The sequence below is a fragment of the Theobroma cacao genome, chromosome 2 (assembly GCF_053813885.1).
Source record: "Theobroma cacao isolate CCN51 chromosome 2, ASM5381388v1, whole genome shotgun sequence".
Lineage (NCBI taxonomy): Eukaryota > Viridiplantae > Streptophyta > Magnoliopsida > Malvales > Malvaceae > Theobroma > Theobroma cacao.
Window position 1 is genome coordinate 10,239,274 of NC_142640.1, and position 18,880 is coordinate 10,258,153.

At 35.5% G+C, this 18,880-nt stretch overlaps 4 protein-coding genes and 1 pseudogene across 4 annotated transcripts; 3 read left to right on the forward strand and 2 right to left on the reverse strand.

Moving 5' to 3' along the window:
• On the reverse strand, positions 1-3,977 carry LOC148764014 (uncharacterized). Its single transcript, XM_088803523.1, has 4 exons — positions 3,614-3,977; positions 3,150-3,496; positions 2,475-2,654; positions 1-522 (listed from the first exon to the last, which is right to left on the reverse strand). The coding sequence occupies exons 1-4, from the start codon at positions 3,975-3,977 to the stop codon at positions 1-3; spliced, it is 1,413 nt and encodes a 470-aa protein (XP_088659649.1).
• A 1,733-nt stretch (positions 3,978-5,710) lies between these two features.
• Positions 5,711-6,418, reverse strand: LOC148764015 (uncharacterized). The gene has a single exon (XM_088803524.1). The coding sequence runs from the start codon at positions 6,416-6,418 to the stop codon at positions 5,711-5,713; it is 708 nt and encodes a 235-aa protein (XP_088659650.1).
• A 1,120-nt stretch (positions 6,419-7,538) lies between these two features.
• LOC18608621 (uncharacterized) lies at positions 7,539-8,257 on the forward strand. The gene has a single exon (XM_007043409.3). It carries the CDS (start codon positions 7,728-7,730, stop codon positions 7,995-7,997), a length of 270 nt encoding a protein of 89 aa, XP_007043471.3. The 5' UTR covers positions 7,539-7,727; the 3' UTR covers positions 7,998-8,257.
• A 1,243-nt stretch (positions 8,258-9,500) lies between these two features.
• Positions 9,501-12,723, forward strand: LOC18608623 (uncharacterized; annotated as a pseudogene).
• A 1,658-nt stretch (positions 12,724-14,381) lies between these two features.
• On the forward strand, positions 14,382-18,880 carry LOC18608624 (vesicle-associated protein 4-1-like). The gene is made up of 7 exons (XM_007043412.3): positions 14,382-14,883; positions 15,871-15,941; positions 16,349-16,430; positions 16,583-16,701; positions 17,994-18,071; positions 18,193-18,312; positions 18,431-18,880. Exons 1-7 carry the CDS (start codon positions 14,601-14,603, stop codon positions 18,488-18,490), a joined length of 813 nt encoding a protein of 270 aa, XP_007043474.3. The 5' UTR covers positions 14,382-14,600; the 3' UTR covers positions 18,491-18,880.

Consider the following 18,880-nt stretch of genomic DNA (forward strand, 5'->3'; position numbering starts at 1 on the left):
CTATAACGTTTCTAGTTCCATCATTCGTAAAGCATCATTGTCCATCTCAGCATCCAAGGCCAATCTTGTTAATGGAACTAAGATTTCTACAGATAGAATAGACTCTGTCCCATATACTAAAGAGAAAGGAGTAGCATTAGTAAGTGCTCGCTTAGAAGTTCTGTACGCCCATAGTGTCACAGGAATAGCATCATGCCACATCTTAGGATTGTCATGTACCATTCTACTCAGCACTTTGAGTAGAGTTTTGTTGGTGGCCTCAACTTGACCTTGACCATTCCTTTTAAGGCAATACGAGGTTAACTTCACATGATCGACATCATAAAGGGCTAAAAGTTCCTTTACACTAGAGTTAATAAATGGAGTACCATTGTCTGAAAAGATACGCTTGGGTGTTCCAAATCTACATATGATGTTTTCTTCAATGAAATTGGCCACAGTTGGTCTTGTTGCTTTCTTTAAGGGAATAACCTCTACCCATTTAGTGAAACATTCTGTTGTTGCAAGTATCCACGTATGCCCCTATACATAGTCGATTTTGGTTAATACCTATTCTCTAAAAAATTATTTTATCGCGTAACATTATATAGAGAATAATGAGAACAACCATTACAAGTAGAATAACTTCTTTGCACAGAATAACAATTTCACATAGATGACAATGAAAGTAATCCGAAATATATGGCAAGGTTCATGGGTTACTTTCATCTTTAGATGCTCCTCAGAGTTTGGCTTGGTGGCTCAAATATAAAGGTAGTTAAGAGGTTTCTCTCTTAACCTTTTCCTGAAGTACAAATATTTCTTGCTTTTACCTTGTTTTTTTGTACCTATTCACGTATAACTTTTCTCTTGTACCTGTTCATGTATAGCTTTTTCTCTTGTACCTATTCACGTATAACTTCCTTTCTTGTACCTGTTCACGTATAGCTCCCTTTATTGTAACCATTACTTTTGACACTATACATAGAGCCTTCACAAGTCAAAAAAGGGACTTTTCCAAATGATTGGACTCTCACTTAAAGCTTCTATCTCTAGCCTATTCTCACTCAGAACCACTATTTTGTTCTTCCTACCACGACATTCAGTACTTCAAGAACTGCTCCAATCTTCCTCTTTGCCACCTCCGGTACATCCTTTACTTGTTTCAAACGTTTTCTCTTCTTATCACAAGAACCCTATCTATAGTCCCCTAGAAGGGGGATTAATAGGCCCAATCAAATCGAATGCCCAAGTGTGGAAAGGCCAAGGTGTGATAATGCTATAGAGTGCTATAGTTGGAGCATGTATGGCATTTCCATGGACTTGACATTCATGGCATTTCCTTGCGCAATTCATTGCATCTACTTCCATGGTAGGCCAATAGTATCTAAGATCCAACAATTTCTGATAAAGCTTTCTCCCTCCTTCATGTTATCCACTACTTCTAACGTAAACTTCTTTCATTAAGGGATTTACATCAGCAGGAGATACGCACTTCAGAGGACATCCCATGAATGATACTCGGAACAACTCATTTCCTTTCAGGAAGAAGAGTTGAGTTCTTCTCTTTACTTGTCTTGCATCTTATAAATTTGTTGAAAGGATTCCATTTTGAAGGAAGTTAATGTAGGGCCTTCGTCAATCTACCACACTTCCTACAAAATGACATTCATGCACATCTGGAGGTTTTGAATACTTAGGACAAGACTGTTGAAATTGAAGTGCATCTTTAGACATAGTGGGCCAAAAATAACCTACTCTTTGGAGTAAGCGATACAACTGTGGTCCTTCCTCTCCACACCACTATTCATGGACTGCTTTTAATCTTTCCTCTATTTCACATTTGGAAATGCATATAGCCAATACTCCATTACTTCCCTTGTGGTATAACACACCATGAATGAGAGTGAAGTGCTTTAACCGTGAGATAGCAGTAAAGCTTGGATTGAGCAGGTCTCTTATTATAAGTGTACGCCAATCCTCTTATTCATAAGTGGGAGGTTGTAACAACTCACAAGATGGACATGGAAATCTTCTCTTTAATATTGAAATAGTATTTTGATCTTCTTCTTGCATCTGTATTTTGGAAGCTAGAGTAACAAGTGCATTTGCATGTCTATTAGTCGATCTTGAGCTATGTTCGCATCTCACCTTTTGGAATTGCTGTAATAATGATTGGACAATAGTTCTATAGAATGCAAACATAGGCTCTTTAAGAGAAAACTCACCATTTGTTCATCTTACAATCATATTAGAGTCTCCATGGATGCATAAGCTATTGACTCCCATAAGGTGGCCGCATACAACCCCAAAATCAGTGCCTCATATTCTGCTTAGTTGTTGGTGCAGGGGAAATCCAACTTGAAAGCTAAAAAAATAGGATTTTCTTTACTAGGTACATCCACCTTGTTTATTCTTTTTGATTGAGCTTGATTATTATGAGAATTAGAGGACAACTCATTTTTTGTGTGAACTTCTCTTGAGGGAATTAAAACTATCCCAACACCTCCACCAAACATAATGGAGGAAACATCAAAATACAACTCCCATTTTCCATCTTCTGTGCTGACAGAGTATATTTCATGGAGCTCTTCTGGAATAAAATCAGGAATTACTTCTTCAAATTGAGATGGGAAATGTGCTAGTAAATCTGAAAGAGCTTGAGACTTGATCACCTTAAGTTGCACAATTGAAATGTCAAACTCTCCAAGTAAGAGAAGCCACCTTGTTATCCTTCCAAATAAGGCTGGCCGAAAAAGCAAGATATTGGATTTGACTTGGTCACCACTTTAAGTTTGTGAGCCAAGAAATAATGACGAAGTTTCTCAATTACATACACCAGTGTAAGACAATATTTTTTTCATCGGTGGGTAGTTTAATTCACTCTCATGCAAACATCTACTCAGGTAATACAAGGGTCGTTCTTGCCCCTCCACTTCTTGAACAAGTAGAGCGCTAATTAAATGTGGAGTTGAGGTGAAGTATAGCATCATTGGTTCCCTTTGGATTGGCATAGTCATTGTCTTAGGGGAAGGAAGAATACCTATGATCTGCTCAAAAGCTTGCTGTTGTTGTTCATTCCATGAAAATGGAACCCTTTTCTTAAGAAGAGCTTAAAAGGGCATCATGATATCTCTTAAGGTTGGAATAAACCTTTAGATGTAAGAAACCTTTCTCAACAAGCTTTTGAGTTGCTTTTGGTTTAATGGAGGTGGCATAGACTGAATAGCTTTTATCTTTGCAAAGTCCACGTCTATACCTTTTTGATGCACCACGAAACCTAAAAACTTACCAGTTGTTACTTCAAAGGCCCACTTCAAAGGATTCATGTGTAACTTGTATTTTTGACATCGCTCAAACACTTTTCTCAAGTCTCCAAGATGATTTAGGGCTTTTTTGGAGTTTACTACAATGTTGTCCACGTAATCCTCCAAGCAATCGTGCATCATGTCATGAAAAATTACTGTCATGGCATGCTGATAGGTTGCACTTGTGTTCTTTAACTCGAATGGCATAACTATATAGTAAAAGTTACCAAATGGGGTTCTGAAAGCTATCTTTTCTACATCACTAAATGCAATCTTTATTTGATTTTATCCATTAAATCCATCCATGAAGGAAAACATTTCATGACCTGCTACAGCATCCATGAGAGTATCAATGTTTGGAAGAGGAAAATCATCTGTGGGACAAGCTTTGTTCAAATCTCTGAAATCCACGCATACTTGGATTGCTCTATTCTTTTTCTTTATAGGTACCACGTTTGCCAGCCAAGTTGGGTGATAAATTGGCTTGATGAACCCAGCTATATGAAGTTTGTTAATTTCTTTCTTTTTCTGATTTTCTATTTCATGGTGAAATACACGTGCATGCTGCTTTATTGGCTTGATTCCAAGATAGATGTGCAACTCATGAGTGAAAAGTTTCTCATCTAAACTGGGCATTTGCTCATACGTCCAAGCGAGCACATCTTGGAATTCCTTCAACAACTGAACCATTGCTATTCTTTGTTCCTCCAAAAGGTTCTTACTTATGAAGAATGGTTTAGGAGTTTCTCCCTCTCTAGCTAAGTTGAGCTCTTCCAGTTCATTACCGTGCTACTTTGGCTATTCTTGAAGCTGTTCTGTTACAAGTGATTTTTCAAGTTCCCCTTCTACTTTTTCCACCTAAAAGCAAGACCATGGTATATCAAATAGTTCATGTAATATGAGGTCAAGAGAAAATGCTTCCCCAAAACCCTCGCCCCCTCATAAACAATAAACCATCTTCTCGTCTTCATGAACATAAGAGCTTATCTTAGTGAAGTTTCCTCTCTTTCTTTCGAAATGTTTTTTCTTTCCTTCTCATTTCTTTTTCTTCGAGATGTTTTCTTCCCCTTTCTAGGAGTATTCTTCCCATCGTGGAAGTGAAACAGTTATAAACCTAGCTATGATAGTTTCATCTTCCTCTGCTAGTTCCTCAAAAAAAGAAGCTTTAGTGTAACTTACTACATGGCATTCAAATGGTGCCTTGGTTACTAGAATGAAAATTTCCTTCCCTTTTCAGTAACTTTTGATACATTGGTGGCACGAGGAAGGAATGATATTGTGAGTGTGAAAAAACTTCCTTCCTATGAGGAGATGATAGGCCACATCAGCTTCAATAACATGGAAGCAAGTTTCGTCTTGAATAGGTCCCATCTTGAAACTCACCATGACTTGTCCCAGAGTTTTAATTTCTTTGTTGTCGAAGGAAGTGATAGTCATAGGACGGCGTAAACTCCTTAAGTCTATATTCATAGCCTTCAGAGTAGACAGTGGCATGATGTTTACCGAGGAACCATCATTAATGAACATCCTTCGCACTAGGTATCCATTGACATTGCTCTTCACATAAAGTGGCTTATTGTGATAAGGATGTGATGTGCATATATCTACTTTTGTGAATGCTATGGCATTCTCATATCCATTTGTCATTTTCTTCATAGGTTATCCCACAAAGCTGCATTCCTCATTTTGTAAACCAACTATCTATACTAACATTATGGATGCCTTCTTCTTTGATTCATCTGAAAAGCCAAGTTGATCAAAGAAGTGTTTGCAACAAGGTGTCTTCATGAGTGAGTTGGCAATGGATGAGGTAACCATAGCACTGCACATGTATCCTCTTCTTGATTAGAAGGTGGGGTGGGCTCTTCCTGAATACCGATCACTGCACTTATATGTCCTCTGGCATTTTGATAAGCAGGGAGTGGAGTATTTTGAATCCTATTATTTTCAGTCAGAACTTTTCTTGCTTGTGTTCTTTTGTGAAATATCTTGCGCATGTTTTTGCATTTTGCAAATGGATGACCCACCATGCGATGGTAATTATAATAGCATGGGTTGGACTTTTCTTCTGCAGTTAAAGGTCTTGATACGTAAGGCAAATTTATTTGCCCGTCTCTAATCCATTCTTGAAGTAATGCCCTTACGTTGTCAAGAGGAACTGAAAATGGAAGAGGTGCAGCAATCTCTTCATCTTGTCTTCTCTTAAAGTTGTCACTCCTTGGCCTCAGGTTTTCTTGAGGTCCTATTCTTTCCCTACCTCCTCATTGGATTGCGTTCATAGTCAACGTGTTCCTTCTGTTGAAACAATTAGCTTCCTTTTGCCTAAGGATTGTATTATTGGTCCGCCATGCAGCTTCAACTAAAGTGGTAAAAGTAGGAAGAGGTAAGTTTTCCAAATGCACCCTATATTCATCAAACATACCTTAGATGCATACTTTGACTAGCTCCTTCTCATGATGAGAATATTGTATATCTAGTACACATTCCCTGAACCGCTGCATGTATTCCATAAGATCCTCTTTTGCCTTCTGATGTTCTCTCCCCAAGTCAATAAAGGTTACCTTCTCTTGGGTAGAAAAGAACTTTTCTTCAAACATTCTACACATTTGGTTCCAATAGTCAATTGAACCAAGAGTGAGATTAACATACCAGGTGTAGACTTTCTCAATAAGAGACTTAGAGAACTCCTTCAATTTTAGATCATCATCCAAGCTTGTAACTCCCAAGGTTTCTACAAACTTCATGACATGTTCTCGAGCATCACCAGTCTTGCCATTGAATTGTTTGAATTTTGGGTTAGTGTAATCCTTGGGGCATGGCTTAACGACTACTTTAGTAGGGTAAGATAGTTTCATATCAAACTCTGAGAAGTTGAAACTATTATTCTTTTGATCGAGTAGTTTCTCCAGTTCTTCCTTCATGACAAAACTTTGAATGCTAATGGCAGGAGTTACCGTGATGGGATTGCCTATAATGGAAGGATGAGTGGTATTGAGGAGTGGGTCGATACTGCTCTCTCCATTTCCTCCATTTTCATTATTATTGACCACATTAGCGACATTTTCTACTGTCAGAGGCGGAGGTTGAGAGGTTGTGGCAATTGAGGATGCAAACTGGTTAATGGTCTCCATTATCCTCTTGTTGTTTTCTTCTAAAACTTGCATCCTTTCTTGGGAAGCTTGAAAGATATGTTTGTTTGTACAGATACAATTGTTGGCATAATTGTTAAAGTTAATTAATTACTATTCAATTAACTGAACCTATTAAGCGCCAAGAATCATTATTAAATTAAATATATGTTATTTAATTTATTTCAAAACCAATCAAGTTTTGAAAAGTCTAACCATGAGTCAATCTTGCACTTATACCACTTTAATCCAACTACAAAAGACTTGAACTCTTTTTTATTTAAAGGGCTCTTTGGAAGTGAAAATTTTCATAATCATTATTATTAAAAATGTCTAATAAATATATTATTTTAAACTAATATCAAAATTTTCAACATCAATACCCTGTGGATCATCACTTTTTGGAGAACAATAACGTCAAAGCACCCTAAAATCAATTTTACCAAAGGATTTTGTTATCAGATTACCATAGTAAATATCTATATCTTTTACAAAAAGATTTCGTTAATGAGTATCTTTTAAAGTTTTCATATTAAATAAAATTTTTTTTTCAATTTATTAAAATTATCATATTAATAATATTTAATATAAAAATATTACTATAATTAATATGTTAAGTAACGTTAAGTTTAAAAGAGTGTCATTAACCAAACCTGCATGAAACTAGTTTTTATTCTTTATTTCTAAAGGCCATGGAGCATAATGTAATTTTATGGGCATGAACTTTTAATCTGTCAGCCAATTACGCTTCAACGTGGGTTAGACAATAACGAAACAGGTGCTATCTTACTAAGAGTTGTAAGCATATACACACTCAGCACGTGGCGAATGGTTTGGGCATCTGTGAGAAAACAGGTGGTTTGGACTCCCATACTCCAGGCTTAGATGGAATTTATCGAGAAAAACACTTAAAACCGTGTGCCTACTTGCCCATTATTAATTGTCGACAATTGATACATTTGATCTTAAATCCCATTTTTGCCCCCACCTAATTGATGCAATGTAGTGCTTTTACATGGATGTTAAAGTCATATTGTTCCGAATGCGGTCCCTACCCACCCAGAAAACCATTGGCTTTGGCACCCCTCAAAACCACGAGCAACAGCAATAGCCGGCAGTTTTTTTCCCAAACTTCTGGCCTCTTTTGTCTGATCCAGCCAACGGTATCATCCCTCTATATATACGATGCCCCTCCACTCCGCTTACCCATCAGGCATCAACAAAGCACAAAAACACCCTTGTTTTATCGCTCTAATAATTTCACCGTATCCGTATCCACAAGAGTGTTCGGTACGTAGAGAGTATTTGTAAGATGAGTTCAACTAGCAGGGCATGGATTGTGGCAGCTAGTATTGGAGCTGTGGAGGCACTGAAAGACCAAGGAATTTGCAGATGGAACTATACTCTAAGGTCAGCTCTCCATCATGCCAAGAACAATGTCAGGTCAGTTTCACAGGCCAGGAAGCTCTCTGCTCAATCTTCAGCTGCAATTTCAAGTGGAGTGCGCAGGGAAGAGAAGTCTAAGCAATCAGAAGAATCTTTGCGGAAAGTCATGTACTTGAGCTGTTGGGGTCCCAACTGAGGCATAACAGACTTGATTAGAAGAAACATCCCTTGAGGGAATCATTGACTCATGAACATGCTTAATTTGGTCAGTGAAAAGAGAGATTTGGGGAGTGAGCCCATTAACAGAGCACAGGGTCAATAGCGCATGGTGCACGCGGGGCTTTCCGTGGTGGGTTCTGGTCTTGTATATAGCTACAAAGATGTAATGAGAACAATTGCTATATCAGCATCGTATATATCATATGAGTTATGACCAATGAAAATAACTTTTGAGAATCGCTTGTTTCTCATGTTCATATATATATGTCCTTGCTCCAATTTTCTTTTCTCTTTCCATTTTGCAACTATTTCCTTTGATTTTTCTTCAGGAGATAACAGAATTGAACCAACTTGGCTAATTACAACGCAGCCACGCTATTTATTAGAAACCAACAGAATTACCAAATTATACATGAGTAGCTATAGAGTCATAGATAGATGATAGTCTTTTTAAGAGAAATCCACCAGACTGCACAATACATGCATAAGAAAAGCTAAAGTAAAATTTTGATGTGCTTTTGTTAAAATGTTGATCCTTGAAGTAAACGCCATGGTAAATGTTCAATTAGCAGCGGTTCAGAATCACTTTGATTCAAACACAACAGAGACGCAACAGTAAAATAAAAAGTACTAGTATATTTGATGCTCATGCTTGATTGGTTGCGATTCCGATCTAATTAATTTGTGTTTAATTTGACTTTCATTTCATTTGGATTTTTTGAGTTATTACATTTGAACCTCCTAAACATAGGCTTTTCAAATTAAGACCAAAAAGCAAAAAAAAGAGCAGTACCACTGCTAAAATTTTGTTAGGGGCCGTCCTGGGCTTTATTCGGTCCTTGAACCTGTTAAAAACAAACTCAGGTGGGGCTACTATACCCAAGTTCGAGGTTAGTATATAGGCTTAGATTAAGGCCCAAATGCCACTCAAATCTTTTTTTTTTTTTGCTAATTTATTTATGAATTTATGTTTAATGTACCGTTATTGTGTATATTATTATTGTTAACTCAATATTATTATCTCATTAATAAATAAATTTAAAAAATTTTAAAATTAAATTTATACACGATTATGAAATGATGGTTTATGGTTAGTCATAATGTATAAATATTATAAACTGATAATGCATTTCATGTGATGATGAATCAATATAATAATGTGCTCAAGAAAGACAAAAAGAAAGAGTAAAAGACAGCAACGTCACAAGACAGACAGAAAAAAGTAAAAGACAGTAACTTGCTCCATGTATTCTGGGCTGAAGAGAACAAAATTGGCCGCTGGTAAGAATGTAACAAAAGCCTTTGGTATTGGCCAAAACCAGAAGCTAAAATGTAACAGCCACTAGTGTAGTGTTTCATCTCCTCATTTTCATGTAGATCCGTGCATAAATATAGGCTCATCCAAGCTGATGGTGTCCAAATTCTCAAGGCTAAGTTTTCCCTCAATCACTGCCTTTCTCTCCTGCAAAGCCAAATTAGGATGAGTTGGAAGGGTAGGGCCTGGGCTGTTGCTGGCACTGTTACAGCAGTTGAGGTTTCGAAAGAGAAGAAAGTACGCAGATGGAGCTCCGCAAAGCAGCAGCACCAAACTGTCACTAACAATGTGGGGTCATCGGGCTCCACAACAATGGAGAGATCATCGACATCATCATCATCATCATCACCTTCCACTTGTTCAAATATGGCATCAACGAGGAGAAACGGAGAAGAAATGCGCAATCAATCTGAAGAATCACTTAGGACAATTATGTACCTAAGTTGCTGGGGACCAAACTAAATATTAAAAACAAAACAAAAAAAAATAAAAGTTTTTTGTTCAAAATCGTAAAGGAGATCAGCAAAATTTAAGGTTTCATCCCTCAAAAATTGAAAATCAAAAGAAATGAGATTATGTAATGATGTCCAAATTTCCTTTTACATTTGACTTGTTAAAGAGGGTATGGAAATAGTTCCTTGGATAGATTGAATGGAAACACCAACATTTTCAGTATTATATAAATAGCTATTAATATTATATGACACGCAATACGATACAATATAATATTAAGAGAAAATAATACATATTAATAATTATATTATGTTTGATTATATATTAAAAATGTATGATATAATATGTAATGTGTATCTTATTATACTAGACCTATCGTATGATAAGGTGGATATATCTTTTATAAACTTAATTTTAATTAATTATTAAAAATTTATTTTTTTTATTGAAACATGAAAAACTAGTTTTTATGCGTTTCAATCTTTAAAATTTAAATTTTTTAAAAAATATTTAAAAAATCAAATTTCTCTTTTGATTTCTACTATTTCTTAATTTTTAATTAATAAATTAATATAAAAAATATATTTTTATTTAAATATATATTATTATGAAATATGTTGAGAGTTTAAATTAAAAAATAATAATTTTTTCAATTTATGCTTCAATTCTATAAAAAATATAACATTTTTTTAAAAAAGTTTTCTTTATTTTACATGTGTAAATCTTATTTAGAATTAATTTTAAAATTTTTAGTCATATTTTACGATACAATGCAATACTCCATACTCAATACAAAAAAAAATTGATATACGATATGTATATCAATTTAACAACTATGTATAGATACACGAGATCATACATTTTGGAATTACAAAAAAAAGAATAAATTTGCTCTTTGAATTAATTACCTTAATATTTTATTCTTTTTTTTTTTACTTAATATCGTTAATTTTATTTTAAAAAATTTACCATTTTTTAAAATATTTTATTTTATTATTTATATTAAATTAATTAAATAAGAAATGTTCTAATCAATTTGTTTTTAACAATGTCAAAAAAATTCAACAAAAAAAATAAAAATTAACATTAAAAGTCAAATTTTAAATTTTAAGGGATAAATTAATTTCGTCTCAAACTAAGGAGATAAAATTTATACTTTTTATTATTTATCTAAAAATACAGGTCAAATTATGCAATCAGTCTCTATACAATAATTTGTAAAATTTCAATCCTTGTATTTTCCAACATTATCAATGTCAATCCAATATATTAAAATTTTTTTGTTATTTATACTAATATGGTATTAGATTGTATTGATATAATAATTTCTTAGAGATGTGATATTGAATTTAGTGATATGATAATAATAAAGTGATAATTCAACAATGATGTAATAATAGTGTTGATATGATGTGATTGAGCATTAACATGCAATTTATAACTACAGATATAAAATGATCTAATGTGACTTAATCATTTTAAATGGGATTGGAAAAGAATTATATTAAAAAAACGAATAGTATTAGTCAGGGGCAGATAAACCACCTGCAGATTTTCTCCGATATTTGTATCTTGTTCATCTGAGACGCCTGAAGTTGGTGATTTGGGAAGGCAAGCTGAAACTGAGGGACATAATGAATCTGGTTGTACCAGATCAGTGGCTGCTCACACTAAATAGTATTAGTCAGAGGATAGAGAAAGGTACTGCTGAATGGCAGTTAAAAGCAAAGAGGAAATCAAGACAAACAAGTAAAAATCGAAAACAGGACTCAAGAAAATATGCCGACATGGATGATTAACCAAATGCTTGTTTGGCAGGTATAGAGCACTTGGATGGATTTTCTCAGGGTTCTGATCAGAAAGTTGATTGCAATGGTGTTGGTGGCTTAGTTGCTCCATACAATTGCACCTTGTCCAAGTCTGTTGTTGAAGAGCAGCTTGATGGGTTCCAGGACTGGAAGTCTATGCCTCGGGAGCCTCGTGCGAGAGGGCCAATAGTGGAGGCAAAAATACTGCCTGATGGTTCTGTGATCCCTCAATGGTCACTTCCATACTGTCAGTCCCGCTATACTGTTCACTCCAGATAACAGATGACAGATTTTCCAGGAAAACCTTATACTGCTGATTCATCGATATATGATGTTAAGATTGAGGTGAAAGCTAACTATCGGCCACGGCATGTTCCATTAGTTTCCCTCATGAGTAAACTAAATGGAAAAGCCATAATTGGTCACCCTCTAACTGTTCAGGTTTTGAGTGATGATTACTATGGCAGTTTGCCTTGTGAAGCCGCAGTGGAGTGCACTGAAATTGGTCCTGCAGTGAAGCGAAATTCAGAAGGTGGGCGAGTTCCTACAACGCATATGCGACTGCACTCGCGTTTCCCGCCACGAAAATCAGCGAAAGCAAAGAAATCTGGACTGTTATCTAAAAAGATTCGGAAATTGTCTTCATTGACTGGTCAAAAGCTCGGTTTAGCTGACAGGAAGCTGGTGGTGGAGAAGCCTAAGGGTTCTGTAAGAGCTTGTGTTCTTCTAAAGTTAGTATTCAGTAGGATAGACGAAGCATTGAATGGCTCAGCACGACGACCAAATCCGCCCTTTAACGTCAAGCAATTCATGAGTAGGTGATCCCTACTACATATTGAACGTGGTTCAGTACTGGGATTTGATTTGATTAGAGAACCTGGTTGCTGGTTCATTTTTAAAAGCCTTGCTGATAGCAACAGCAGCATACATTCTGCCCACAGGTAAAATGAATCCCGTTGTACAATTGAAGCGACATTGGGTTGTTGTAGAAAAGGAAACTGGTAGGACTATGAAGGATGATGAAGAAGGGCTTCTCTGGCTTTGTATATATGAAAATGGAACATTAGTTGAGGTGTAATGGAGGTGGGATCTGGTATTAGGTATATCCATAGACCTGATATGTGGTTTTTTTTTTTTTTTGTTAAATTCATGAATTCAGGTTGATTCAGGGGGCTAATAACCTAAATTTTGCAGTAGTACTTTTTCTTTTTGGGGCTTGGGACTTTGATTTGGTAATTTATTCCAAAGCCACTTCCTTTTAAAAAAAAAATACCAATAGATTTTTGTGATTTAGAAAAAAAATGTTGTGAGATTAAAAAATTAAATTTTTGTACTCCATAATTTAAAATAACGAAAAAAAAATTATGAAATTGATAAAAAAATGTTACATAATCATTAATACATATCATATTTAATGTCACATTAGTAAAAAAATATCATATTAACATAAATAACCGAAAAATTTTAATACGGTTAACAATTGGACTGATATTGTTAATTTTGAAAAGTATAAAAATTTAATTTTTATAAATTATTATATAGAGACTAAATTCACTATTTTGATAAAGTATATGCACTAATTTTATAATCTAACAAAAAAATATATGTTTGGAATTTTTTTTTGGTATTTGTTTTCTTTGGTCAAGCTGTAGGGTAGTTATTGTAAACTGTAATTCAGTGTTAATGATGCATCAGCACCTAATGCACTAATGCTAATACCTAATATGTGAAGCAAGTAAAAGGGCGTGGGTCCTTGGATTGACGGTGTCAATAGATTTGGAAAGAGAAAGTGACTTTACGCAAAGGTCGTTTGATTATACAGCAAAGCAACTTTTGTAGTGCCCCCAATGTGTGTGGTGGGTTAAATTATTGCCTGTCAAACATAATTTGGTATGCGGATGGCCACATAAAGGAGAGATGCTTTATGGCAAGAGGGCCACATGGGAATATCAGTGGGTATACCTGTGCTGTTATTCTAATGCCCCCCAAAAGCAACATGGTGTTCCATCATAACGTTTCATCATCTCTATTCACCCCAAACACTTTTATTCAAGTCAGATAAAAAAATTTACAAAGGAAATGATGGTACACTTCCAGGTTAGTTTCAACTTTCAAGTCCCTCTGTTGCAGGGCTATGCTACGCCCATCGCTTTTGCTAATGCTTCTCTGTCTACATGGTTTATTTTTCCAGGGGGAACAAGACAAGTGACACTACAACTCACTTCCAAAAATTATGGTTTCAGTTTTATGCTTTGGATTCTTACTTCATCTTCTCCTTTGTATCATTTTCAACCGTGACTTTTCATACCAAATTTGTTGATTCTGTTGCTTTGCAACAATGCCTAACATTACCCTCTCTGTTCATGTCATAACAATACATACTCTTACAAATCTTTTGATGATCAACTCAACCAAGAAAACCTAAAAGATTGAAATCAGTTTGGAGAAAAAGACTAGACTCTGGAAATGATAACTAGAATGAAGCGACGGTACATAAAATCGGACCTCAAATACACAAATCAAATGCAGCAAAATTCCAGACTTTGAGATCCAAACTTAATACACTAACTACATCGGGATGAATAAAGATTCCACATTTTCATTAACCCATAGTAAGTATGAGTGGAATTATAAAAATAGCACCGCCATTTTCCAACAATGAGAACAAGCGACAGGCAACATCGAGACTTGGATGGAAGAAAACCAAAAACACAATAAAAGGCCAAACCAAAAACACGTATGTGCAGAGCATATATTATTACACGTTGAGGAGCTTTCACCAACAGTGACAACTCAAAGCACACCCCCGTATCTGATATAGAAACATCGTTTGACATATATCCACCCCCACCCATATCCATATTTTTCCCATTCGCAAACAAAATTCCATCCTTGTTGCGACTTTTTATTAGCTTCCACCTGCATAGTAAATCAATAAACATATCCCAAAAGTTCGTTTGAAAGCAAAAAAAGGAAACAAAAAAAAAAAGAAAAGATAAGAAAGATGGGTGTTGATGAGGAGAAATCAGAGGGTGAAGGAAAAGTTTGGAGTCTTTGTAGAATGCCATTTTGGCAGACGAGTAGTAGCAATGGCAATGGCTCTTCTTCATCTTCATCTTCATCTTCTTCGATGGGCAATAACAATGTTTATCAGCAAAGCCAAACTAGTCAGCTTGGTGAACGATCAACTGCGACTTCTTCAAACGCAGTTTCTTCTATGGCAAAATCTTTGCTTCCTACTCGAAGAAGACTCAGGCTTGATCCTCCCAACAAGTTGTATTTTCCTTGTAAGAATCTGTTGTTATTTTCATCCCTTTAATTGGGGTCTTTTTCTTTTTTCTTTTTTTTCTTTTCTGCTTTGTTTCTTTTGATGATCTTTTTGATATGGGAGTCTTTTCGAGTGATCCTTTTGGCTCTTTTGGCTTGGTTTCCATCGCATGATTTTGTCAGTTTGTGAAGTGTTCATTTACTAATTCCAAATCTGGGCCTTCTTTGCTTAAGTCTCTGGAACTATAAATTGTTCCATACTGCTTCACTTGATTAGGACCGTTCTAAATGATTTAATTGCTGATTGATTGATCTGCGCAGCTTCTGTTTGCGGTTTCTGGAACTGATATCCTTTTCTACATTGCTTTCTTTACTTTGATATATGTATTTCAGTTTGAGAACGATTTCAAATGGCAATTGCTAATTCATGGAAGGATCTCATTCAATCGCTAAAATTTACTTTCTTAACATTGAATAGCATTTGAGTAACTCGAAGTCCATCGCTAATCATTTGCTAATTGCTAGAAAGTTTATTTCCTCACGTTCAGTAGAGAAGTTCCGTTTTTTGTTTTTCTATAAGTGGTAGGTCTGTGTTACCATTGACATTTACAAAATGTTAACGTACGCTGATTTGAACAAAGTGATTCATTTGGTGGTGGTTGTAGCTACTATATAAGCAGCAATTGTAATAACACAAGTGTTTCCTCTTTTGGTTGTCTCCATTGAGTCTTCTAAAATCCCATCATCATCATCTTGCATTCAATGATTTGGGTCTTAACAGGGTTCCTGAGACTTTCCTCTTACTTGACTTTGACCTTATGTAGCATTTGTGCACTTCATGCAAAGTTTTCACCTTTTAAAGGATTCCACTTTAATGTAGTGGGTAAATTTTTTTTACTGCATAAATTTCGGTCAACTTTCTTTTTTCTTTTTTTTTTCTAATTGCTGCCTGTCGGTAATATTTGTATTGTTCTTGGTGCTTGACGTTGAACTCTTGAATTTTGTAGATGAACCAGGTAAACAGGTCAGGAGCGCCATTGGCATTAAAAACACTAGCAAGTCTCATGTAGCTTTCAAGGTATGGAAGTAGTACTTATCAATTTTCCTTTATTACCTGTGTTTGATGTTGATGTTTGAGGTGTGGTACACATGGTCATGTATGTCACCTGTGTTTGATGTTGATGTATGAACTGTGCTACACATGACCTTGCGAGTCTTAGTGGAAGACATACAACGAGTTACTTATGGATCTAAATACTGGTAACTTGAGACAGAATGATATTATGAAATATTTAATGGAATTTTGGATAAAAAATAACCACACTGTGAGCATGTATATAATATGGAATAAGTTTAAAGTAAAAATATTATCTGCATAATATTTCCGGTTTTCTTCATTCCTTAAAATGAAAGAAAAACATGTTGCTAGTGGGTACTGCATTCATTAGGACCATCTAACTGCTGGTGACCTTGTGGTTCCTACAGTTCCAAACAACTGCACCAAAGAGTTGTTACATGCGACCTCCAGGAGGTATACTTGCTCCTGGTGAAAGTCTTATTGCAACTGGTAATGCATCCATTTGATTGTCCCCTTATTTTGTTTGCCTTGCCAGTCATCTCTATTTTTTCTTATCTTTTTTGGTTCCTTCTTTACACATTTGAGATTGGCAGAGTGCTGTAATGATTAAGGTTTTAATGAGTTCCTCTCCTGATAAACAGTATTCAAGTTTGTGGAACCTCCAGAGAACAATGAGAAACCAATAGAACAAAAGAGCAGAGTTAAGTTCAAGATCATGAGCTTAAAAGTGAAAGGAGAAACAGATTATGTCCCTGAACTGGTATATTCTGCAGGCTCATTAATTGATCTCGACTATTCATTATAACACATCGCTGTCAGCATGATTTGGTGAACTAACTTTATCAAATAATGGTTTTTTTATGATCACAAGTGTTATATTTGTGCATAAGTGGAATGAATTATTTCTGAAGAGAACTTACATTTTGTCTGATGAGTTTGTTGATTAAAATGTTCTGGTATTTTGCATTTCCAAAGAGAAGAGTAATTTTTGTTTCGAGACAGTTTCATTCGTTGTTGATGGATTGTGTGGACTGGTTGAGAGATTAGAGATGGAGCTTGATCCATCATTTGCACATATTTGTTATACCATTCGTGTTGTCAAATGAAGTGAGCTTGAGCTGTGGACCATGTTAAGCATTAGTTTATAGATTAAATAAGTTCCAGGGCTCAAGTGTTTCTTTTATAACATGTATTGCTGCCCTCATATCTATTTTTTTGGTCAACTTTTCTGACTTTGGTCTTGAACCAGAAGGCATATGAAGGTTGTGACCAGAATGATGGCTTCAAAACCATACACTATTGCTTCCAAAGGCTTTGACAATAACTGCAGGAAACAGTTTCTTACTCTCTGAATTTTCATACTGAGTTTTCAAGGGATCTTAAGCGGGAACAGAACCTCATCCTACAAACTTTTTAAATATGTTGCTCTGTTTATGTGGATCTGCTCCAATTCCTTGTATAGTACAATCCACATTCAGAGTGCAGAATTTGCTTTAACACTGAATTGCATTATATTTCTAGCTTGTTAATAGGGCATCAATTGCAGCCTTCTCTTTGGTTAGTTCCGTTTTGTTTCTCCAGCATTCTTCCATATGATTTAATGGTCAGAATTACACTCTTTACAATCAGCAAGTGTTTGTTTCCATTGGCTGACAAGAGATTTTCTGCAAAATTTAGCATATTTCAGCTTGTCAACAAACAAAATCCATGTGACCTTGAGTTTAAGTTTCTTCTTGAAGAAATATTGATACTATTGCTATTATTGTTGCGGAATATCAACCTAAGAATTGCCAACTTTGACTTGAATGTCCATGCCAAACTTTTTTGATGAAACAAAAGCATCGTAAAGTATTAATCAAGTTGTCTATCTAATATTTAAGTTAGTTACATTAAGATTGGTATCTGGTATTGTAATTTTGAACAACTTTTAAATTTTTAATCATGAAGAGCTTGGTTACATCTATTCTACATAAACATTATACTTTTTATTTCAAATAGCACTGCTATGCTGCACAAATGCTGAAAATGTTGGTCATATGACAATTTACACAGTTTGATGAGCAGAAGGATCAGGTTGCAGTTGAGCAGATTCTGCGTGTAGTTTTTCTTGACCCAGAACGCCCTTGTCCTGTAAGTAATCAACACATAATATTGGATGTCTCCTTCGTTTTCTGTTTGCCTTATTGTCTGCTAGATCCCATTTTTCAAATCTTTCATAATTGTTGAATGACTATTGTGTTTCACTTTCAAGGCACTGGAAAAACTTAAACGTCAACTGGCTGAGGCTGAGACTGCACTTGAAGCACGCAAAAGGCCTCCAGAAGAAACAGGACCACGTATAGTTGGGGAAGGACTTGTTATAGATGAATGGGTGAGGCACTAAACTTGTTGAATTCCCCATCCCCACCCCCTTTTATTCAGTTGGACTGAAGTTCATATTTCCTTCTACACTTTTTAACATTGGATCCTATTCTGAATTTGATTTGCAGAAAGAACGGAGGGAACGATACCTAGCTCGGCAGCAGGTTGAAGGTGTTGATTCGGCATAGAAGTGCCATCTTTGTATTGCTTTAGGCCTTGGGCACTTCTTTCCTTGAGCTGAAGTTTCCATTTTGTTGTGTTGAATTCTTTCTTATTTGTCACTTGGAGGGTGTTAAGGTGATCAAGAGGAGTCTTGGAAAAGAGGTAAATGTAAGCAAGTTTGTTGCAGTTAAACGTAAGCTTAATTCAATGTGGTTTAAGATACTTAATGAAGGGCTTACCCCAATTTCTTGTAGATAATGAGGTTTTGTATTAGAAACAAAATTGTTGATTTTGGCAGAACAAAGTTATATTGTCCTCGTGTTGTTCATTATGATTTTCCTTTAGTTTTGTGAATGAGACACTCGACAGACCTTAATGTTTCAGACTGTAAAAGTTGTATAACTCTCTCTCCCTAA